The 25,972-nt window shown below is 39.4% G+C and overlaps 1 protein-coding gene across 12 annotated transcripts in view; it reads left to right on the top strand.

Annotated features, from left to right (window-relative positions):
- The window catches only part of syt1a (synaptotagmin Ia), a 233,323-nt gene that overhangs the window by 199,590 nt on the left and 7,761 nt on the right, over positions 1 to 25,972 (top strand). For all 12 annotated transcript variants that reach the window (XM_082510479.1, XM_082510484.1, XM_082510475.1 and 9 more), the window contains 3 exons: positions 6,920 to 7,087; positions 8,936 to 9,103; positions 13,415 to 13,532. In XM_082510479.1, the coding sequence (XP_082366605.1) occupies positions 6,920 to 7,087; positions 8,936 to 9,103; positions 13,415 to 13,532 (454 nt within the window). The remainder of the gene's footprint in view (positions 1 to 6,919; positions 7,088 to 8,935; positions 9,104 to 13,414; positions 13,533 to 25,972) is intronic.

Here is a 25,972-nt window from a genome sequence, read left to right as displayed (position 1 = left end):
GCTCTTTTATTACTTTAAGATCACTGAATACAAAATTTATTACGTAAAATTTTAGAAAAAATGAAAACTGCTCTCAGTGAATTTGTTCCTATTGGGCCTGCATGAATTGTAATAGCATAAAAAAATCTATTTGTTGTCTTTTGAAGTCTGTTAAATTTCAGGGGCCCTTAGAGTGGGAAAAAAAAACAGTCAACACAACACAAAAAGACTTCATAATGTCTGCACTGAACTGAGTGGACAGGAATAATTGAAAATTGGATCGCTTATTAGAAAATGTAGAACAATGGTGTAAAGTGAAGGTGGGGCAATCCCCACCCCAAACGCATCTGGCAGTCTTGGTTAGAAATAAGTATGAAGGTAGTAATTGTCACCTCCAATGTCACATATGGAAAAAACACAGTTTGCATCATATGGATTGATGCTATATTTTTAAGCCATTATCATTTTGTCGCTATGTCTTCCAGGCAGGAGGAAAAGAAGAAAACCGCAGAGGAGGGTCATGGATGTAGTGAAGGAGGGCATGCAGAGGGCTGGTGTGGTGGCGATATCTGTGGCAATATGTTAAAACTGAAGTTTTATATACTCGAGCATAATTTCTCGTAACACTTATGGAGTTAGTGAAAGAACAGGGTCCTTTCTGCAGGAGAAAATCTTTCAGGAGATACATATGAAAATTAGAAATATAAGTACAGTTGTTATGGAGGTAAGTAAAAATTCAGCACACTTCTAACAGCAGGCAACAGCAATCCTCCTATCATGAGTTTGCTTTATACACCCCCTGCATGGATAAGTGAACAGGGGGGATATCTACACTAGCTGCCAAGCTACCCATGAAGTATGTAGGTTTTCCTTGAGGCCTTTGCACCTTAGTCCAGTATCAACCTTTTGTGTGGCAAAAGGCTTTAAATAGTGAATGATATTCACTTTGTTTTTTAGGTTCACAGTCAGATTTGTATTCTGCTGGAGCCTTGGGTATAACGAGTCAAATATGTGCAGCAGGGATGTCAAACCACATACAGCCTACTATCATCTTAAGTAGGAGCAGTTAAAGTCTAATTTCTGTCCATGTAGAGACATTTGACCACACATTTAATCCTGAGATATCCCAACTTAAGGAAATAAGTCTAATTTCAGCAGTATGTCATCTGCATAATAAGGAAATGCGTCGGTAGGAAATGAAGTAAATCTTAGAGCACAAATATTTGGGATTAACTTGAAAGGGTGTTTTTTGTCGATTCACAGAAAAGTCTGTAGAGAAAAAGAATTTCACAGTAAGTTTCTATATTAGATATTTTTTAAAAAGACAACTTTTATTTCATTTAATTAAATAAATTGTTAAAGTAGGAAAAGCATAAAAACATAAAAATACAAATTTTTACAAATAAATAATGTATGCCCTTAAAATTTTCCAACAATTGTTCCAGTGGCCCCTGGGCCTTATGTTTGGGGGGAAGCACACTACTACTACTACCAGCCAGTCAGTTTATTGGATTGTGAGTAATGCTGTTGCTATGTTTACGAACCCCAAATGTCCTGTGCTAGTGGAGTTGTTTGCCTCCGGAAACAAAATGTCATCAGTAAGCTTCACAGACAACTCTGACTAATTTGTCACAGATATTCAAAAATCTGCTTCTCCTTTAAGATACCGCCGTAAGCGCTAATAACTAATTAATTGTATGTGTTTCAAATGTTCCCCAGTGACCTAAAACTCTGTCAGTAAATGTTCCACCCTGCCAAGAAAAAGAAGGAATCACTGGTGTGTCTGTGTATACAAAACCGAGGCAAGGAGATCAGGCTGAGTGGGATAAGACTTGCAGATTAATGTCAAGTCCTCGTGGCAAAAAGAATCTCAGCTTTGTTTCTGTCTGTTAACCACCACAAATGGCTGCTGCCCCTGGTGTTGATGACACTGGGTTTATACACTAATGAGACGAAAGGTTTTGTAAAAGATCCAAATCATTTATGGAGAGGCGGCACGGCTACATGAGGCAAATACACAGCAAATGAACCACAAAGAGCCCTCTAAGCACAGCAGGGAGAGAATTAGAATGTCATTCCTACTTTCAACATCATTACCATATTCATTGCTCTTCTTTGCAGGTCAAGAGCAGGCATACGGCATTGTGTCCAGTTAGGAAATCGTTCATATTATTGGGTTTTTATTATTTATTTCAGAATACCCCCCAATCAGTTCATTTCCAAAATAACACACAAAGCCACTGCACATTGGCGGACTATTTTTCAGGACGGCAAATCCGTCTCAGGCTTCTTTGGAAGTGTGTGCATGTGTGTGGAGTCCCAGCACAGGCATTATGCACTGGGACAAAACCCTCCGAAGATCAGGTGCCAAGAGCTGAATCACCATCCTGTGCCCATTCTGGTCATCTGCTCACTGGACTGAAGAGTAACATATAAACAAAAGGGGGTTAATACCAGCAGCCGTTTGCTGTGAGAGGGCTAGAGTCCCATAGTTAAATAGAAAAGCCCACACAGATGTGCAAACACATAGCCACTGTTATTTTTGCAGAGGTGTAATGGTTAGTCAGATGTTTAAATTTTGGCTGTCATCAGGCTGGTGTTTTGGAGCCATAATTCTTAGCAGGCTGTTTTTAAAAACTTTATTGGAACAATGCACAGAGGTAACTGCTAAATTATTTTTAGATAATGCTCCAAAAGGCACCACTAACCAAAAAACCAAATGTATAATGTAATGATTTAAATTATTGTAGGTAAGGTTTAACAGCAATTCGCTACTGTGCATAGTAACGTGGGTTGTATTGAGAGGAGGCGGCAGAAACACTTAGCAGGACAGTCACAAACAATGACCACACTGGTACTGGGAATTCTATAGTGCTTGTACTTTAATACACACTCTCTTCACCAACCTTACAAGGCCTGGGTGAACGGCTGCTGTCTTATCATAAATGAACTGCAGTGTTTCTACAACCCGTAACTCTACCTTGAGTTATTGAGGTGAAATTTTAAGGTCCATCTCAGGCCACATGTTCACATGCAAGCACGCTTCTCCCATACTCTAACAGAGGGCAGTGGTGCATCCTTGTGAAATCACTAACCCTTAATTTAGGTTGTCTTGAAGAGACACCACACAATTGTGACTGTTACAGCATCCGAAGAGGCAGTCAAAGCAGTCAATCAAAAAGGCGACAACTCAAAGCTTTAAGCCTTACACCTGTTGTACAGTTGTTATGAAGGGAGAAACTATCCATACACACCTCAGCTGTTGTTGTACTGGGCTGTAAACATGTTTTTTTTATTGCTGTTAAGTTTGCTTCTTTAACCTGAGAGTCTATAATGATGGGTTTGACTTGCTATTGGTGCTAGCCTGAAGTAGCGACTCGGTTAGCTGTATTTGTCCATATGATCTAAATGTCAAGTTTGAGAGAAGTGCAGCAAGTTGGTGGATGGTAAACAAAGAGAGAACAGAATTGTTATGCTACAGTGAAGCTAGGGAAAACAACCATATGCAATGAATTTGACAGGGCCTGCAGCCACTCACAGTCAGCTGCTGTTTTCAAAGCAACTTTGGGGCATCAAGAAGGTGATAAAACGGCAATGAGATTTAGTGACACGAGTCTGCTATCAGTTTGGTGGTCAATTTGGGAATCATACTAATACGCCATTAATTGTGATATATTGGGAAAAATTGAAAATCAGCTGCCGTCTACATACAGAGAAAATCATATTTACCAGAAATGTCCATTAACTTCTGAAATTTCTCCATAAATTCAATTCAATTCAATTTTATTTATACAGCACCAAATCACAACAATAGTCGCCTCAATGAGCTTTATATTGTAAGGTAGACCCTACAATAATACATAAGAGAAAAACCCAACAATCATATGACCCCTATGAGCAAGCACTTTGGCGACAGTGGGAAGGAAAAACTCCCTTTTAACAGGAAGAAACCTCCTGTAATAACATGCTAATGACATGCATCTATGTTTCTTGAAAGCCACAAGGAAAATAACATTGTTTATTAATGATTCACTTTTTATTTACCCTTTTAAAACTAGAACACTAACTGTAGTATGCATACATGATTACAGACACGAAAGAGATAATGCAAGATTTTCAGCTTTTCTATATTTAAAGTGCTTTTTCCATTAATTCTACCTTGTTAGTTGGGGAAAACAAATATTTAAAGACATCACCTTCAACGCCAGAGTAGCTGTCTTCGAGGTGTGGTTTTAAACAGTGGGATTTTTAATGAGCTTTGAAAAAAAACAACTCTTGTCAGTCTGTTCTGTAGACATGGAGTGTCATACAGGATTGGAAAAGGTACAATTAGCAGAAGCAGCAAAGTGCCCATCAACATTTCCAGCCACGTCCCGCTCGTATCTCTTCTCGAGCGTCGGTGCCTCTCCCAGTAAAGATGGTGTGACATGCTGTGTCTCCCACTGACTGTGCTGATGGATGGGTGGAAATCAGCAGGACAGCGCGGGAGGATAAATTGCTACACTTAAAATCCAAGTGCCGCTTCACAGCACTACAGTGCACAACATGGTTCCATTTAGGTTAAGGTAAATGACGCCAAGTCACAGTAATAACTGGTGTGTTTTTGGAAATGTCATGAAAATGTTGTGCATAACCTGGTGAACAGCAATCAAAGCAGTCCCAAACTTTCCACTGTGTATTTGTTTAATGTTTGCTGCTGTCATGTAAAATGTCTGTTAATGTGAGTATTTGTGCTTTAACCTTTTTGACTCTTACTACTGTCCTTATGCAAATATGGAGCAAGTAATGGTACAGATGTCATTCTGACCTAAACCTGTGCAATAATCATGTTTTATTGAATTATCAATGAATAAATATTGTATCTAGAACATTAAATACAAATAAGTGTGAAGCTTTTTAGCTCATTGTACTGTTGGGTATGTAAACATTTTGTAGAGTAAAAGCTGTTTTTAAGGGAGAAATATTCTCATTAGTTATAGTTAGTTAATTCTCATCAAGTTATACATACATAATGTGTGGAGGCAAGCAGACAGTTTTTAAAGCTAAAGTATATTTTGCATCTGTGACATACATTAGACCTGCACATCCTCACTTGATGTATGAGCCGGCCCATTTATGTTCTGAGAAAAGTGAAAAGTCTGTGACTGTCTGCATACACGGAGATTCATTTTAACTGCTTGCATTCAGAGTCTAGCCAGAACTTTATGGATTTGAAAAACAAATTCAGAAATAGTGGCGTAGTTGTCACAGGACTGCAATGTAACTGCACAGAGGCGTTCAGCTTCTTTTTACATAGAAATATAATCAGAATACAACCAATTAGCAACCAGTTGAGTCAAGTCCCCTATTGCAAAAAGACATGTCACAGACAAGCTAATCTGGATTAATTGCAGAGCTGTAATTAGTCTCATATATAAATAAGACGTCAGTTATCTGTTAATCTTCGCCAGTCTGTTTGAGTCTGATTGTTGGGAGACAGGTTAACTCCCAACAGGCAACCTGTGCGGTCGTTTTATGATGGTGTTACACGCTCAACCTCTGGGTGACGAGTTGGTGACTGTAACTTCTTGCAATCTGTCTCCAACAGCAATGAAAAATGTTTTTAAAATCAATCACTGGTTACCCAGTGATTTTTCCAAGATACAAGGAGGTTGCTATTGTATTCTTACCCCAGTGTGACTGAGCCATTAAAGTGACTGAGAAATGAGCTTTTCTAACTTGAAATGTGAGTTCTGCATTGGAGGAGAGCATCAGAGGTGTAGGACATTCAAAACACTTTGTTGTTACAGCTGTTAGAAAAGTGTTTCAGAGCTGCTAAACTTTTCCAAATCTTTTAAACAATTCAAAAGTGAACAAATTTCAGTATTATGCTATGTAATGTAGCTGATTCAAGCCCAAGAAGACATCAATCTGTGGCTCAGGAAGGAAAATCAAAGGGGTGTGCACTTCTGGAAACACGTCTTCAAAATCAGTTAATCATTTATCAAAGCCTATCTATATTTCACCTTTGATGGAAGTTCATGCTTGACTAAATACGTGTGATTACATAAAATCTAGATGGAAGGTTTGATGAAACAAAAAGACAAAAGAGCATCTATCTATCTATCTGTATATAAAAAATGTGTAAAATGTGCAACTTATGTAAATAAGTTAATAAAGTTATTAAATAAGTATAACATTTAGCCACAAACCCAGTTTTTAAGTTTATATTTAAAGATTTAAAAGTGCTTCTTTCCAGGAATTCCTTCATTTTTGTCCATCTCAATGTCTCCACACATGTAAATATAACTCAGCTTTTGCTCTGAGTCTGCTGTCAGAAATCGTATAGCATATTATATATAAAACAAAAAAACAAAAACGAAATCATGCTGGTGGTTAATGCTGATTGGGCTGGAGGTCACTGTTTATTTGCCACTGCGTCAGTGGTAGCACCACATAGTACACCGATGCGGCTCCTGACAGCTGTAGAGCTCCATGGCTGAGTGCCCTGGTCGGCTTCCAGATTGCCGCTTGATGGGTGCCTGATACGAAGTTGATTGACTGACTAGCTGGGCCTCTGGAGAGGCCTTTGAGTAGAGGCTCTGACTGGCAGGTCAATCAGCCTCCCAGGCCCCCCATTGTGGTTATCAATTATCAGCCGTATGTGAAGAAAAACAGTCCGCTTATTCCAAGTCTGACACTTGCTGACCTTTAACAACTCTTCAGATTTGAATCATCTTCAGGACACCATTATAAAGCAATGAATGCTGGTGATATTAAAAGATAAGGATGGAAAATCACATTTTCTTTAGATCTTAGAGCAATGAACAGGCAATTTAACCAAGATATGATTTCTTTATAAGGGTGTTGGTGGGAAGACAGGGGAAGTAATGATGATTTGGATCTATGAGCACTGAAAGGTCTTCGCTCACGATTCTGCTTGTCCCCTTTTCCTTCTCAGCTCATGGTGGGGATCATTCAGGCGGCCGAGCTGCCTGCTATGGACATGGGTGGCACATCTGACCCATACGTAAAGGTCTACCTGCTGCCTGACAAGAAGAAGAAATTTGAGACCAAGGTCCACAGGAAGACCCTCAACCCCGTCTTCAATGAGCAGTTCACCTTCAAGGTGCACCTTACAATAAAAGCAACATTTAATCTGCTTCCACTGAATTTTAGGAAACATCTGCGCATCACAAACTCTTTTTTTTTTTTTTTGCTGGAGATCTTTTGCTTCCACTGACAATCCAATTTGCATGCAGCCTTGAATGCTGGGAAGGTGTGGAGACAGCAACCAGCTGGCACATTAACAAGCTCCTGACAGAATATCTCTCACACGCACAGTTACACTCACACACACACAAACACACACTGAGGCTCGATGTGATTGGGATTAACACAGGCAGATGCACCGCCACACCCTGGCCTTGCCTCGGCTGTAATGGATGTGTGGCCCCTGCTCAGTAGTGGGGAAAGTTTTGTTATTCAACCAAGAGCGGAGAGCGCAGGTGTTTGGTGTAAGTTAAGCATAATGTGATGTGATATCTATGCAGAATTTATTTGTGTGTGTTTTTGTAGTGCTTAAATCAGAATCTCTGATGCATCGTGGGGGGAAACAAACAGGAAATGGGATTATAAGAAGTGGTGATGTCGTCAAAAAGATGAGATGTTTATGGGAGATAAGGTCAAGGACAGTCTTATTAAAAGATACTCCTCTCGCTATCCAGTCATATGTCAGTTGTTTTTCATATAATTCAGAGATTTATCAGGATATAGTTAGATGTTTTTCATTTTTTATTTGGTTAACAATAAAGATTCAAAGATTTTTTTAAATGTCATAGATTGCATATAAACAAAGACAAACTGGTGACTGTTTTGAAGCATTGAGAAGAACATTTTAACTGTCACCCTCTTCTTCTTTTAGACCAGGCTTGACCATATTTGCAGTGTGTTTGCTGTCTTGGTTAGACAGGTGTCTCTGTTATGTCATTAGCATGCTAGTTTTGGTTTAAGTGAAATGTAAAACTGAAGAGCCGACTTCAGCTGATAGCTGCACAATGAAGAAACAACATACCGAAAACTGTAGCAAATTAATGTGAAGCTCAATTTTTAGCCTTTTTTTTCCTAAATTTGGCTATAATAAAAAAAATGTTCACGTTCCATTGAATTTGACTTAAAATTAGTGACTGATGCCATAAAGTTACAAGGAAAGCGTTTAATAGGGTCAAAAATGAAGTGAGGAGTTCTAATTTCTTCACAAATTCCTTTATTTTAAAACCAGAAGAGTCGCCCCCTGCTGGCCAAGAGAATTAAAGCAACAACTTTAACATTGGACTCGAGAGTCATGACAGTCATCCCCTTATGCTCATGCTAAACTGCTTTGTCACTATATTCACTCTGTTCTCTGCCCTGCCTTTAAATAACTTTTATTGCAAATTCAAACAGGCTCAAAAAGACTGCATACCTGAATGCTCTGGTCACTAGTGGGCAGCCTCTATAGTTTGGTTCTTGTAACTTTTTCCTTTCATTAGATATAAATCTACCCACAATGAAAGCACATCCACTGCCTATTACTCATGTGTGCATTGAGTTTGTCAACATCGGGGTTATACAGACGGGTTTGCCCCATTACTGCCCCCCATTTGCAGGAAGAACGAATCAATTGAAAAGATTTGAGCACATGAGCTTGTGACAACATACCAATGATCTAAAAATTAAACTTCATACAAGATCATGCCAAAGCTTTTTTTTTCTTTTTCTTCTAGTGGTCACATTGGTTTGAAAAAGAGTCGTCTGAGCAACTTGTAGGCTACAAAAAAAGAAAGAAAAATAAATTTCTGCTAAAATTAGTCAAATATAAGCTTAAGAATTGTATAATCCTGAAATAATGTCAGGTTCTGGGCTTTTTACATTGTTAAATAGATATAATCAACCTCACCTGGGTGAGCCATAAATGCTTTGCCTCTTTCTACTTCAGGTCCCGTATGTAGAGCTTGGCGGGAAGACACTGGTGATGACGGTGTACGATTTTGACCGCTTCTCCAAGCATGATGCCATTGGCGACATCAAGGTGCCCATGAACAAGGTGGACTTCAGCCACATAACAGAGGAGTGGCGGGATCTGCAGAGCGCTGAGAAGGAGGAGGTAAGACGTCTGCCAAAATTTGCAATTACACCTCATAAAATGAGAAATAAACTCAATTTGAAATCACTTTGTGACACCTGTCTCATGCCGAGGCACAGATTTGTACATCTAGCAGCTGCAGTTTTAATGAAAAGGGCATAAGTGATATCAGAAGCATTATTTTATTTTGCTCAGCAAACTTGTACTGCAAATGCGGTGCGGTCGACGATGTAATCCATCTCCTCTGGAAATGTCACTTAATCATATGTCCGCACTTCCCCTTCAATTAACAGACGTGTAACTTCCCAGCCACCAATCCAGGAGATTCAATTTTCATGGTAAATGTCATGGCATATAGCATGTGTTGCCAACCTTATTTTTAGCATTACGGCAGGTTGATTTAAAGGTTAATTATAACGGTGCAGAATAGGTTGGTGGTGTTTTTCAAACTGAAGGGCATCACGTTACTTTCTTTTGTGAGCTTGTGCGCAGCTTTACCTGACAGGCTTATACACTGAAGTGATGCTTGGTATTCCTTATTCTTAGTTAAACATTGATTAATGAATCATTGTAAGACAGACCCCGGGTGACTTTATTCTTTATGGCACAGATTCAACAAGGTGCTCGAAACATTCCTCACACATTTTGAACCATATTGGCTTGATCGCATCACGCAGTTGCTGCAGATTTGAGATCTGGTGACTATGAAGGCCATTTGAGTACACCGAACTTACCAGCATGTTCAAGAAGCATATGTACACTTTGGTGTGCACTGTGGCCATAAAGGGATTGGTGGTGCAGTAATAATTGTGTAGGCTTCGGTGTTTTGGTGTTCAAACAATGCTCAGTTGGTACCAAAAGGTCCAAAGTATGACAAGAAACTATTACACCTGACCCACTGATATAAGGATAGAGGAATCCATGTTTTCGTTGACCCCACATTCTAACCCAAACATGAAAATGTTGCATCAGAAATTGAGACACATCAGACCAGGCGATGTATTTCCAATCTGTTAGTCTCTGAGTTTGGTGAGCCTGTGTGCATTGTAGCATGAGTTTCCTGTAGCTGATGGGTGTGTTTCTTCTGCTGCTGTAGCCCATCTGCTTTGAGCTTAGATGTCCTGTGCATTCAGAGATGTTCTTCTACATACCTTGGTTGTAAGAAGTAGTTAATTTCACTTACTGTTCCCTTCAGTTTGAAGCAATCTAGGCATTCTCTTCTACATTTTGTCCCAGAGAACTACCGCTCGTGGATGTTTTTCTGACCATTCTCTGTAAGCTGGAGTTCCCAGTAGATCCGAAGTTTCTGAAATACTCAGCCTAGTCTATATGGTACCATCTACATGCCCAAATGTAGGCCTAAGGCTGATTAGTAGGGGTGCAACGATACACAAAATTCACGGTTCGGTTCGATACTTTGAGGTCACGGTTCGATATTTTTTCGATACAAAAAAATGTTCATGCGTTTTTAAATAGTCATTTATTAAAATTATAAATATATATTTTAACTCAAAAGTACAGTTTTTAAATTTAATGTTGCTTAAACAACAAAGTAATAAAAAAATAAATCTATCTGATCGAGAAATCACTCATCTTTGGAAAAGAGAGTTTATTACAGAGAAATGTCTCTTTCCAAAATAAAAGCTATACTATATGCTTCTTCTGGGCTATATTCTCAGCAGCATATTAAACATATCAGGTCCCCATGAGGAGAATCATGTGCTAACAGCTGTCTAAATGACTCGGGTAAAGTTTGTAGCATGCGTGCTTGTTGTTTTTGTCTGCCTGCACTTGTCTTTGCACGAGGATGATGTCGGCGTAAATGTGCAGTCATATTCGTTGTGTTCCCACTAGTGCTGTCAGCGTTAATCTGAAATGACGTTAACGCCACAACACGGCAAATCTCCGTTAACGAGCTACCGCGGATCGCCCCGTGCGTGGGGCTGGACGGCGTCAACACGTTAACGAGCTAACTGCGCTAACACACTAGTTCCCACCAATATAATTGAGCATTGCGTGGCACATCCGACATACTGTTTTACTTTTGTCCATGACGCGCTTACCTTCAGGGTCATACTTGACACACATGAAGACCAAAATAGTTCCAAAGGCCAGATCTGAATGAGGGTGGGGGAGGTTCAATTTGTCATGTTGCAATGAGCTTAGCTTCTGTCTTGCTAGCTTGTGCTGCGCTCAGTGAATCTGTGCTCGACAGTGTAGCCTAGGCGGAGTAGTCGAACGCAGATCCACTGAGCTCTCAACACAAACAGCATCGTCAGAAGAAAAGTTGATAAAATAAATTAAAAAATTTTGTATTGTTCAATACATATGCGTACCGAACCGAAAGCACTATATCAAACGGTTCAATATCGATACGAGTATCGTTGCATCCCTACTGATTAGATAGTTCTGTGAATGAACTGTTGAAGAGGTGTACCTAGCGAAGTGATTGGTGACAAAAAAGGGGAAAATATAATAAGTCTCATTTAAGTATCTGTAATGCAAAGAAGGCACTGAAAGCATATTCAAAAAAGAGAGAAAAGAAAGCTGCTTTCAGGTAAAAATCTTCTTCTTCACCTATACACAAGTAGCACAATCCTCTTTATTTTTAAGGTCAAATATGAAGTATCGGAGTCCCTAAAATGCCCTTTCCATTGAAGAAGCAGCGGCTGACCTTTTACAGTTCAAAGAAAATATTAAAGAGCTCGGTCACTGCTCTTGACAGCCATAATTAACTGTCACTGCTTCTTTTACTAGCCTCAAGAGGAGAATGCATTTGCGTTCATTAAAATGCGACTCCCATCATCAAAGTAAGACTATTTAGTCTGTGGTTTTTAAAGCAGCTACAAGTCAGGGGAGCAGATGACAAATGAAATGCAGGGGAGGGTCCATTACAATATAAAACACACTGCAGCCATTTTCAGCACTCCTATTCTACATGAGGAAATAGACCTTGATTGGAAGTTGATGGAAGATGAAGAGTCAATATTCGGATCTGGATTGCCTTTGATTTATAACCTCTTTTCGAAATGACCAGATGTAAAACAGGTGCGACCTAAGCGGGAGTTATTGGCTGTGTCTGCTTCAGGTGTTGATAAAGGATATGGAGAGAATATGAACCGATCTCTTTTCAGTCTCAGATAATGAGCCTGTGTCGTGATGGTGCTTTGCTTGAAGCAGTGAAGTGCAGTGCAGGGCTTTTCCTGCAAACAAGGAATCAAATCACACGATTGAAAACCTTCAGGACGCTTGTTGTACAATTGATTGCTTTGACTCTGAAGCTGTGACTCAGAGATACACTTTGATCTGAAACATTACATTTGACATGCTGCATTTCTGTTTGCCACCTAGCAAAAAAAAACAATTTTCGATTTAATTTGTGTGCTTTGTAACTTAAATGCATCTTCCTCTTCTTTTCACACTTTCTTGGTTTTTTTTATTCCAACTATTTTGACTTTCATTAAAGAAATCAAGTTCAAGTATAACACTGCGACAGCTGAGTTTCTCTGTTTAGACAAATTACACTGTAATCGAAGAGTGTTTTTGTCCTAATTTTTCTTTCCTGTATTTTGAAATTATTTATCAGGGCAGCAGACAGCTGGCTCACATAATGATTACATTGTTAACAGCTTGTCTTGATCAGTGGAGTACAATACACTGGAAAATGCTCCACTTATTAAGGCAAATTTGTCTGAAAAACTAGTATCTCCACATTTTGTTAATTTTGGGGTTTTTTATTGTGATCTCCATATGTTCTGCACAGTTGTATCCTGTAAATATGAATGCTTAAAATGTGCCCTGCTTCATTAGCAGTAATTTTTCAGTAGATTGTGCCAGCTTGTAGATTTAGCACTACTAATATTCTCCACCTTATGTTTTTCAGATCAGAAACTCTAATTACACTGATGCAGACGGACACTGCTCTGTGTTAGGATTTCTGATAATGGATCAGTTTCACACTGATCACAGAGTCTTCTGTGCCAGCCCTCCTAGATTTAGTCTACAATGCTTCCAATCTGTGCACTTAAAGCAAATATCTTTCTCCATCATGATTTAGACTGTAATTACTATAACCAGCTTTATGACTCAGTGTGTCAGCATCCTGTACATTAACCTTTAATACCATTAGACTTTTAGCACAGACACCCTGCTACTTGCAGCTTTGCATGTTAAAAGCTTCCCTTTCTGCTCGTGGAGAGCAGAATCAAGTAAACATGTTTATGAGCAACTTTCTCTCTGATGTATCCTCATATGGTGTGAACATGTGATGGAGTAAATTTGCATCAAGTAGCTGTTTTTCTCACCTCTGCAATGTCTCTGTTTTTCCAACAGCAAGAAAAACTGGGTGATATCTGCTTCTCTCTGCGATATGTCCCCACTGCTGGCAAGCTGACCGTGGTCATCCTTGAGGCCAAAAACCTCAAGAAAATGGATGTTGGAGGCTTGTCAGGTGAGGAGAATTGAAAGGGTGTGCACATATGCCAACTGGTTTTTCCTCTGACAGGGCCTTTGTCTGTAATGACACACAAACTGCAGCACTCACTTCACCTCTCCTACAACATCGCAAGCTTTTCTTCCTCTTTTCAGCACCCAGACAGATACCTGATTGTGAAAAAGATCTTTTGAATGTCTCTAAATATCCCTGAGAAACTGCTTATATTGTAACAAAAGAAACGCAGTTAATGGCACCCATGATGATGCTGTCATCTTTCTATAGCTCACATAACTCACAGTGCAATGACACTGACTTGGATCCCACAAAGATATCAATGCTAGAAGCATGTGTAGCTAATCGTATAGCTATTGCCATGCGTTAGCTATAAATATAGAAATCAAATATTCATTACACGTCTTTGCATTGTGCCATTATATGATTTACTGATGGTTAAATCAGTCCTGTCTGACTTTATGCACAACTCAGTATCATGGATTACATCAGCCAGCTAGCATTTCTACTGAGATTGATTTTGCTAGTGATAACATTAGCAAACAAGATATGATTAGCCAGCTAACTGTAATGAGGGATAGCTTATAAGGAAGAGACATGGCACTGACATGATTCAGTAGACAAATCCAAAGAAAAATGCTAAAAATGGCTGTTATCTCACCCCTAAAGAGTAAGTAGCTGCAGCTGATTAGCTAATCATGTTGTGAAACTGTGCTAGCGTGCCGTAGGAGAATAACATTTTAGTAAAATCTTATTTTGAGTGTTTTATATTTGATTTGGCTTGTGAGTCTACTGTAGTAGCTTTAAATGACCCAGGGATCACCGATATTAAAGTTATGGCTCCATCATTTAGACGGGATCTTTAAAGAACGATCCAGATTCGATCCAGTGTGTGAGACTTGCGTCCAGAAGGACTTATTCTGGCAATGCTAACATTAGCTGATAAACTCATATGAAAATGACCAATTTAGTTTCTAGATTAGCCCGAAGAGGGTTGGATTTGATGCCACAAATTAAACAATCGCTCCATGAATTTAATGTCCTTGTAATGCTAATGTTCTGCAATATTAACAGTTCCTCTAACATTTTATGGATTATCTCTCAAAATTCAGTCCAAGTGTTTCACCTATTGTCAGTGTTACTCATCATGCTGTTAGAGGCAACTGAGGGAGTCATGGATGGTCTCAGTTTTCAAGTTATGCTACAATCTCTTCAGACATTTGCCATGAAAAATGATTGCCATTGTTGTAAAATTGATCGCTATGACTCAGAGATGCACTTTGATCTGTCACATTGTATTTGACATGCTGCAGCTCTGTTTACTACGTAGTAAAAGGCATGACTTGATTTGCACACTTGCTCCTTTGGTTTTGAATGTTTTTATTAATATATTACCAATATTCAAGTGTAACCCTGCAACTGTAGGTTCGCAAAATATGTTTAAGTTTAAAAAAAAGTTGTCTAGCACACATTGAAGAACACATACAGTAATACAGTAATGAGTGTAACACGCTCATAAAGACAGTGCCTTCCCTCTTAATGAATGCATGGAATAAAAGAGTATGTATGAAAAAAATTCGACAGCTTGAAAGAATTGTCCTGCTGTGGTATAGCTCCAACTCTACAGGATTAAGATCAATAGTTGACATTTATCACAATACAGTCAAGTCTGAATAGAGGATCTGATGTCATGGTAACTGAATGAGAGGGATGGAAGTCCTCCACCCACAGCTGACTGGAACATAAACAAACGGCACAAAAACAGACAGACTTGTTTTGTGTCTCTTTCAGCCAGAGAGGACAGATGTTTCATCTAGGGGCTAAAAAAACATGACTGAACTTTAATAGAGTCCCATGACACTGAAATCCACTGTGCTTTTGGACATAAAGACCAATATTAAAGTTTTAATGTCTTTCTCACTATGAAGTGGAACAACACAATCTCATTTTGTAAAACTATATATTTCCTTTGGGGGCAATTTAGCAATGTGGGCAGAGTTGCATAGCAGAGGCATCTGCTTTCACATTTCAGCTCTGAAACCAGACATGCCATGCTGCAAATGGTAAAGATAAGACTTTAAAGTGCAGGAGAAGAGCTGCACAATAAAGTCATGGACAGGTTTTATTAATCAGTTAACTTGATGTAACATGCCATAAATGTGACCATCTTTTGCCTTTAAAATAATACCAGTTTTTCAAGGTAGCTGGCAGGAAGTTTGAATGATTGCTGAACGATCTAGAAGAACTTAACACCGTTCTTCTGTAAGTTTAGGCTTCCAGAATAACTGTGGTTCACATAATGGGTGGAAGTTTAGAAACATCCACACTGGAATCAATTTGCTAGTTACACATCACTTTGCAGCTGACGGTTGGTCCATAGCAGATTGTCTGTTGCTCGGGTAATCCTCAAATGTGTTTACTATCCAGTCTTACGTCAGTCGACGATATTCTTCCCTTTTATCTGGAGACTCTTCAATTGCTTGTCTCTGAGCTTTGAAAAGTTCAACTCCCGTCCACTTTGTGTCACCAGTGGTTATTTTGCCTGTCATCACTTGAAGTCGTTGAATGTCATTGACTCTGTGTGGTTTCTGGCTGCCAGGTTGCTGCGAATCCTGTGTGGATGTTGATTTAGTCTTTGGCTACTTTTTACTAAGACCATCAGAACTCCATGTTATTCCAAAGATAATTCTTCATGACTCTCACTGGGTTTGATTGAGTGTTTTAGAAAGAAGATGTCTTGACTAAAACCTGTACTGTGTGATGGATAAACATAGATAGTGCCTAAACCACATGCAGCAGTGTACTTTCATTGATGTATGGGTACCAGTGTGCAACAATGAATAAATAAAATGAGAGGCTTTGCAATTTTGGGGTTCCTTTTAAAAATGTTATTAGCAAGTTCTTATTTTTCAGGGTGCAGTTAAGTATTATTTGTAACATTTTATGATCAGGGTACACTTCTCAACTAAACGTAAATCTGAAACTACTGTTAATTAATTATTATTACAGTAACCGGGATTCAACACACACTCACTGGCATTACTGGTCTTTTTTCTATGAACTACAGACTTGAATGAAATAGGGGACTCTGCATAAATATGGTTTTATTTGGTTTAAGTGCTATAGTTTTATTGACCCCCTTGAATTAAAGCCTAAAGTCTGCACCACAATCACATCACAATTATTTGATTTAATATCAACTTTGGCAGTGAACAGAAAAAGAATGGTGTCCAAATACTTGTGTACCTGACTGTACTTCCAACCTGAGATGGCTTTTTTCACTGTGCGATCAGTTACAGATAAAAGTTGACATTTGTGAGGAAAACATGCTCGAAACAGAGAAACTATGAAATGCAGTGTGTTCTGTACTCTTCTGTAATATGATCAAAGCTCAGTAAAAGCATGAATAATTTAAAAAGATTGATGGTTGATGTAGATAGAACAATATCAAAGTCCCATTTAGAGCTTTGTTGAGCAAAGATAGGCTTCATCAGAATTCAGCACATTCCCACAGCATCACCAGCTTCACCATCTACAGTCATCAGACTATAATTTAAGCTATTTATAACTGATATAGTGCAGTCTGACATTATCAGACCCATTTGTGTTATGCAACCTAGTGTTTTTATGACATACATGACAACTTAACTAATATCCACCAATATAAGGAGCATTTTAATAATGACGGAAGGTTTTCATGGATCCATTCCCCGATGCAGTAAACAAACACAGTTTCATTATTCTGGACCTGGTGCTATCTATTTTTTTGATCATATCAGTCGTCATACAGACACCATAAAATAAGAAATCACACAATAAGCTGAATCTTTCCCTCCTGCTTTTCCTCTGACTTTCTTCAGTGGCTTCTTTTTACATTTTTAAATAGCTGCTCCGACTCTTTCAGCAGCCATCACCAACACCCGGGTCCACTTGCTTTCTGTTTGTCTATCCAGTCTATCCATATAACCCCAAACATCCTGCGGTACAGTAAGAGTGTGCACATTAATGGCTCCGAGCTCCCTTTCATCTGTCAGACCAGTGCGAGGAGCCATTTGGCTGGTAAAAAACAAAAAACAAAACACCCCCGCTGCAATTTTCTGATATTGGCATTAGCACTCACCTGTGCCCATTTGCATCGTGGGATTGTCAGCATTTTGAGCCATCAGCCACACGGACCAGCCAGTATTAGAATGGTGTGAAATCTTTCCAATTTGAAGGCCAGGTTTCCTCTTACAGTGAAGGGAAATGCCAGGAAAGCCAGACAGTTTGACACCATATACCATATGTCATGTTTAATTGGAGCATGTTTCATCTGTGTGCACTCATCTGTGGGTTTCAGGGTGAATTATTAGCATACTGTAATGGCACAGTGCATGTTTGTAATTACATACAACCAGAATATACTCTAAATTGCAGTTTGGGCTTTGTTTTTTGTTAGTAGTGTCTACTTTTCTGCTCCCAGAATGGACTTAAATGTGCAGCAGATGGATGAAATAATAAGCAGGTCTCTAATAACAATAATTAGCCTCCATCCACAGAGTGGCTCAGCCAGAACTTAAGGAGGAGGACAAGTAATTGATGGCCTGGGATCAGCCTTCTTTTCTATTGTCATCCTGTTTACCATGCCTAATTATGGCTCACAGAGGAAGATGTGGGAATTATCATTAACCAATGTATAATCAGAAATAATTCTTTTGATTTGCTCCTCATGAAGCATGCCCCAAATCTACCACCGTGCTGCATTTCTTAGGAAAACAAACTTTTGAAGTAATAGTTTTAAAAGTACACTTGACTTCTGGCGCCTCTCAGAATTGCTCCTGCTTAACATGCAGCGAGGCACCATGTTCTTTAGCTGTCGTCTCAAAATAATCCTCGTCACAGACAGGTTACTCCTCTTTCCACTTTAGCCAACCCCACAATGTATAGTTACAATAGATCCGTTACGTTTAGTTGCAGGCAGTCAGGATTTAAAAAACTCTGAAACTTGTGATGCATTTTAAAGTTTTGAAAGCTTCTAACTGAATCACCAACATCTCTTTTGACCTCCTGCACATATCATTTTATTTTGTGAAAATTACTCTGTTTAAATCTTAAAATACAGCTTTTCACGTTACTGTAGTGTCTCCAAGGGAAATGAAAGGTGAGTCAGACTCGGAGGTGGGGAACACAAAGGCTAAGTGTTTGGAAGCAACTCAGTATAAGTACCGGCGGGCTTATAGAAGTAGTGGCAGTTAAAATGTTTCGTCCTCTCTCTTTGTATCTTCAAAGACATCCCAGGCGGCTGTGAGGTGGCATATAACCAGGTAATGGCCAGCAGTGGGGGAGGTTATCAAAGCACACAGGCACCATGTCAGCGGTAATGAAGCCGCACTGCCCCAACCTGGTGCTCCAGCGCACTATCAAGCCTCTCGGGTTGGAGAGGTTTATTTGTTTTGCTCCTCTGGCTGGTCAGACTAAGGTTCCCGTCATCTCAGCAAGGTAGTGGGCATGAGGGATCATTAGGATGATGTACGAGGCCTGAGAGAAGAAGGCAATTTGAAAGGGATTAGAGAAGGCAGAATTTATTATGTTTTGCGTCTATAGATGTAAGAAATAATAACTAGAAAAGTTACAGTGTATTTCCAAGCTTTTACATTATGAATTTTGCCATTTCCAAAATAAAAAAAGGAAAAGTAAGAAGTAAATCGGACAGTGATATGGCATTAAAGGCATTAAAAAGGCTTAATATAAATGCAGGTCTAATATCTAATTCACTTTTATCTGTGTTTTGTTACTTAAAAAACCATTTCCTGACTGCTGAGCGGCTTCGGTCTTACAACAGCCCCAAAGTAGACCAGTTATACACTTTGAATGACGACCCCCTCATTTGCATTAAGTGGATAAATAATATTTAAAAATACAAAAAAAAAGTTGTGCGGAAAAGTAAAGATTGGGATAATGAAAAGGAAAAAAGGGTTGAACTTCCACCTCATTTCTTTATATTTTTTATCTAGTAAGTCAGAGTTTCGTGTAAATTTTCAAAGTAGTCTTAAGCAACAGATCTGCAGGCTTTCTGAAGTTTTTTGGGGGGCGCTGGCTGCTTTTTTGCTCATTGTCAGTCCAGTGTGTGTACCTGACCATTTTCAGTCACTTAAAATTGACCTATGAATCTTTCAACCATAAAAAGATGAAAACTTGGCATATCTGCAGTTTGTCCTTAAAGAAAATGGGAAAGTAGAGGACAACAGAAGAAATGGCAATCCAAAATAACTGTCTACACCAGATGAGCAGTACCTGAAAATCATCTCCTTAAGAAACAGCAATGACCTGACACAGGATCCCTTCAGTTGATCCATCTACTGTTCACTGAAGCCTCATCAGAAACGGTCTCAGTGGAAGGGGTGGCTGTCAAGAAGCCATTCTTAAGGAAGGGAAGCAGGGAGAAAAGGCCAAGGCATGCCAAATTATACAAGAACTAGAACAGTTATGGATTGGCTTCACCAAAGCTTACACTTTAACATTATAGAAGTAGCGTGGGTCTTTGATGGAGACTGGTCCTACACAATAAATGTCTACTGCAGTTTTTCCACAGCACCATAAATCTAAAACTAAAAATAAGTAAATTAATAAACAGAATTAAATAGAAAATGAAATGTGAAGTAAATAAATAAAAATAATAAATCCAAAGGTCAACAAATGAAACAGCAGGTTCATCATTTGTTACATTTTATGCTATAATTAAAGCCTACCTTTTTATTGTAATTCTAATGCATTCAATTACAGTTATTATATATTTTTTTGGCACTTTTGAGCCTCCGTAGAGAGTAGAATACAAAATAACATCGTAAAAAGACTTCCATCAGATTTCATGGAGGTGGTTTTACGTGGGCCTGCGCCCCAGAGAGCAGTTTCACTGTAAACACTTGTGTATGCGTGAAACGTGTGTGATTCACCGCTGAGCTGAGTGTGTAAAACTAAACCGACAGTCACCCCTGGGTGCACCCACCATGGAAAATCCAAAATGATGGGAGGAAAGCTAAGATGACAGCCAGGCTATATTTAACCCTGCTTGTATTGGTGTTCATTTGGCACAACTCTGCCAGAACCCTTAGCAGCCAAACCCAAAGATAAAGGAAACGTCCGAGCGAATTGTGCGTTTTATATCTCTGCACTGTAGCTTCAGGTTTGATGACTAGAATATTCAAAATGAGTCACAGATGGTAATTATTCACAGCTTGAAATCCTATGTGTAAGTAACCACTTTTAAAATAAGACCTCTTTAGTAGCTCTACTTAACTCTAAAGCTGATGTGACTCAGAGCTCCCTGCCTATGCATAAACCTGCATCTTGCCTCCTGTGGGAAATGTACGGACGGCTGATAGCGCATCGCCTCATAAAACTGTGGCCAAGATCCAGGACTCCAATGAGTAACCCCTAAGGGTAGCAAAGACGAGCCGCTGTGCTGTACACACATGTGAGTAACCGCTCTTGCATCACAAGCACTGTCATTCATCCATAAAATGGGAGAGATTACATCCGTCCAGGAGGAGGTGGTAAAATGGGCTTGATAGAAGGTACAGCGAGCGTCCCAAAACTCAATAATGCCAAACTCATCTGCTGGCTGGAGAGATAAGTGCACCTAGATTGCAGAGGCACCACAGGTGTTTTCTTTTTTGAGAAAGGGTTATCTTGCATAATCCCATTCAGCTGTGGTGTGGTGTCTTTTCAGCCACAGTTACCAATATAAGAGTTACACGCAGCCACTGTAGTACCATTATTTTAATATACACAGCTGTATGCAATATTAGATAGTATTATTGACTGTTCGCTAATCCCCTCCCGTACAGTGGGGCAAAAAAGTATTTAGTCAGCCACCGATTGTGCAAGTTCCCCCACCTAAAATGATGACAGAGGTCAGTAATTTGCACCAGAGGTACACTTCAACTGTGAGAGACAGAATGTGAAAAAAAAATCCATGAATCCACATGGTAGGATTTGTAAAGAATTTATTTGTAAATCAGGGTGGAAAATAAGTATTTGGTCAATAACAAAAATACAACTCAATACTTTGTAACATAAACTTTGTTGGCAATAACAGAGGTCAAACGTTTACTATAGGTCTTTACCAGGTTTGCACACACAGTAGCTGGTATTTTGGCCCATTCCTCCATGCAGATCTTCTCGAGAGCAGTGATGTTTTGGGGCTGTCGCCGAGCAACACGGACTTTCAACTCCCGCCACAGATTTTCTATGGGGTTGAGGTCTGGAGACTGGCTAGGCCACTCCAGGACTTTCAAATGCTTCTTACGGAGCCACTCCTTTGTTGCCCGGGCGGTGTGTTTTGGATCATTGTCATGTTGGAAGACCCAGCCTCGTTTCATCTTCAAAGTTCTCACTGATGGAAGGAGGTTTTGGCTCAAAATCTCACGATACATGGCCCCATTCATTCTGTCCTTAACACGGATCAGTCGTCCTGTCCCCTTGGCAGAAAAACAGCCCCATAGCATGATGTTTCCACCCCCATGCTTCACAGTAGGTATGGTGTTCTTGGGATGCAACTCAGTATTCTTCTTCCTCCAAACACGACCAGTTGAGTTTATACCAAAAAGTTCTACTTTGGTTTCATCTGACCACATGACATTCTCCCAATCCTCTGCTGTATCATCCATGTGCTCTCTGGCAAACTTCAGACGGGCCTGGACATGCACTGGCTTCAGCAGCGGAACACGTCTGGCACTGCGGGATTTGATTCCCTGCCGTTGTAGTGTGTTACTGATGGTGACCTTTGTTACTTTGGTCCCAGCTCTCTGCAGGTCATTCACCAGGTCCCCCCGTGTGGTTCTGGGATCTTTGCTCACCGTTCTCATGATCATTTTGACCCCACGGGATGAGATCTTGCGTGGAGCCCCAGATCGAGGGAGATTATCAGTGGTCTTGTATGTCTTCCATTTTCTGATGATTGCTCCCACAGTTGATTTTTTCACACCAAGCTGCTTGCCTATTGTAGATTCACTCTTCCCAGTCTGGTGCAGGTCTACAATACTTTTCCTGGTGTCCTTCGAAAGCTCTTTGGTCTTGGCCATGGCGGAGTTTGGAGTCTGACTGTTTGAGGCTGTGGACAGGTGTCTTTTATACAGATGATGAGTTCAAACAGGTGCCATTCATACAGGTAACGAGTGGGGGACAGAAAAGCTTCTTACAGAAGACGTTACAGGTCTGTGAGAGCCAGAGATTTTCCTTGTTTGAGGTGACCAAATACTTATTTTCCACCCTAATTTACGAATAAATTCTTTACAAATCCTACCATGTGAATTCATGGATTTTTTTTTCACATTCTGTCTCTCACAGTTGAAGTGTACCTCTGGTGCAAACTACTGACCTCTGTCATCATTTTAAGTGGGGGAACTTGCACAATCGGTGGCTGACTAAATACTTTTTTGCCCCACTGTATATAGTGAAAGTCTAGGGATATATTCTTTGTATATTTAACATTAAATATACAAAGAATTAAAAACCATTGTCTTCACTTGAAGTGTGAGAAATGGATCATGGAGTGTTTTGGTCTGTTTTATCATAAGTTGCAAGTATTAGCATGTTTAACTGCTTACAACCCGCTTACAACGTATTACATTAAATTGCTACATACAATATTACATGAGGTTACAGGATATAAATGTCTTATTTAAGATTACCTCATCCCTGCTGTGTGGAATGACTTTAGAGGCATTAGCTTTGAACTTGGCATATCTCGGCACTAATGTGCCAAGTGTCCTTAAAAACATTTGAGAAAACTGGACAAGTGGAGGACAAAAGAAGAAGTGACAGGTTCAAAAACTCCATACAGCAGATGACCAGTCTCTGTAAGTCATATTCTTAAGAAATCCAGACAACATCTAACACAGGATCTGAACGATACACCAGTCAAGAAGCTATTCTTGAGAAAAGAAAATAGGAAGGAACATTTGCGGTATGCACAAATAGTGGATTGAAAATCAGTGGCAGCAGGTCTTGTGGAGTGAGTCTCTGTAATTCATGGTGGAAGCTCTGGGACAAAACACAGCAAAAAATAGCTTTGAAATGTCCTTCAAGAAGCCGAGAGAACTATAGCCTGAAGAGTACTTACAGACATTACAAGGTGGTCATACTAAAAACTGACTTTTAGGAGATGAAAACTAAGCTCTGTTTTTGTCTTACATTCTGTGCTTCCATGCATGTTTGCAGATGCTGCACACACTTTCCATTTTATTCATGAAAAAATTAGGGGTGGCTCAAGACATTTGCACTGCACAGTGCTTTTTTTCATGGCCAGCAGGGGGCAACTCCCCTGGTTGCAAAAGGATGTCCAGTTACACAGAAGTCTATCTTAAAATGACTCTACTTCTCACTTGGTTTATGACTTTAGTGAACTCTTTCTCAATGAATATGTCGTCTGAGTTGTCAGTTTCAGGTCTTAGTAAATGCAACATGGTGTTCACGTTGTAAATTATGGATGTAATTAGAATAGTATGAGCCATAAAGCAGGTTGTGCTACATAAGAAGAACTCTAGGCATAAAACAGTAGTTAATGTCACAGTGATCAAATGGAGCTGTCATTATATGAAATAGCATCGTCAATCTTTCTCTGACAAAAACAATAGGTTTTTGTTTGTGCTTATAACACTTATTCTACCAAGACTTTCTGTTTCCTGCAATATAAGAACGATGATCAGCTTTGGAAGAAAGTGGCTTTTGGCTCGGGTAGGTGAGCACAGTGTATATAGTCCATATATATAAGACCCATTTTAGAAGGTTATTATGAGTGAGCTGTAAAGATCGAAAAGTCAGCTAGAGATGGATTTTGAACTCTGGAATCTGACATCTCACTTATATTCATTCTACACTGTCTATGCCATTACTAAGCTTTTATCTTTGACCTTCTTTGGACCTGTGAACTTAATAACAGAGGAGTCTGTACTGAAGCTGAGTTGGGGGAAGAAAAGGGAGAAAAAGGAACTTCCACAGAAAATCTAAAGGGATCAAAATGGCCATTCCTTCCAAGTTACTTGTAGCAACTTGAAGCTTTGTTGTGTTAGTTCTGTTAGTGAAGCTCTGATTTCATTCATAAGAATATTCAAAGGGACATATACTGCTGTTTGAGATATACGGAGGCTGTGTATCCTCTTTATGAGATACGTTGGAAGCAGTATTTATTTCCTGCGCACAGCCCTCCCTCGCTGTTTTTCTCATCCCGGCACTCCAGCTCTTCTCAGCAGGGGAGTAATAATGGACACCCACTCCATTAGAAGCCTGTTACCATTTCACTCATGTCTCTGCCATCTATTTATTCTGCTGCTTTTCTCCCTCTCACGCTGTTTGCGCTGTTTTCTCTCTATATTCATGTCAGCTGCCATGGACAGTCAGATCCTCATTCCCCTAAATTGGATAAAAGATTAAGAGAGCTAAGCTTGTTCAGTTTGTGCTACTGTGAAAAATCATAAAGTTTGAACTTTTTTTTTTCTTTTAATTTTGCTTTTTTCAGAGCTGCTCGCTCATGAGAAATCCTAAAGCATTATAAAGACTTTGTGCATATGGGACCCAGAGATGAATCCAGATTATCAGATCAAGTGGTGTTTCAACAACTAATTATAGGCTCCAGTTCAGGCTCTTACTACTTATTCATGCCAATGCACAGCTCTAGGGTTCAGTAGCTGGAGGATGATGTTGTTATCCTCAGGCAAAAGCCTGCCTCATTTGCATCTAGGAGATTATCGTGCTTATTTGTTTTTCATGTGTTTTTCAAGGAGCCTGTTGTCTTAAGTGATAAATGACTCTTAAGTGGTCTTTTTTTTTCCCTCCTCGTGCGCCGAGATCGGAGAACATTTCACGTCATTAAGCCGCCTTCCCATGTGTAACCACAATTTTCAACAATCTGCTCTACATTTTTCACGCCGCGAACAGTAGCAGTAAGTTTATTAATACACAAATCTAACCTTTTCACTGTAATTCATCTGTAGCTGCAAGAAAAAGTTTGAGATTTGTTGAAGTTTTGCATAAATGTTTAAAACATCATGAGAATTTCACTAAAATCCTAAAGCATGAAGTCCATTCAGTTAAAAGACAAATGAAAATAAAGGAATAGTTATTGATTTCTTAAGGAAAATGATAAAAACTATCTCTATAAAGGAAGAAATATAAAAATCTTTGATTTCAGTATCTCATGTGACCCCTCCCCCATTTGCTGCACTAACAGCAACTTGGCATTCTAGGCGATACAGCTCAAGATATTAATTTAGGTGAGTTTAGTGGCATAATCGTGTAACTTCAGGAGTGAATTTGTGATTAACACAAACTGTGAAAGGTTTACCTGACATTTCCATGTTAATTAATGCTGCATTGCCAAACTGCTCCTTGCAGTTTGTTTTCAGGATACCCAACAGAAAAATTGTCTCACAGTGTGTGTAAGCAACACATCAATTTAATGATAA

The sequence above is a fragment of the Aulonocara stuartgranti genome, assembly GCF_965226115.1.
Source record: "Aulonocara stuartgranti genome assembly, chromosome: 17".
Taxonomy (NCBI): Eukaryota; Metazoa; Chordata; class Actinopteri; order Cichliformes; family Cichlidae; genus Aulonocara; species Aulonocara stuartgranti.
Note: the sequence above shows the minus strand (reverse complement) of the source record. Positions and strands in the feature narration are given on the sequence as shown.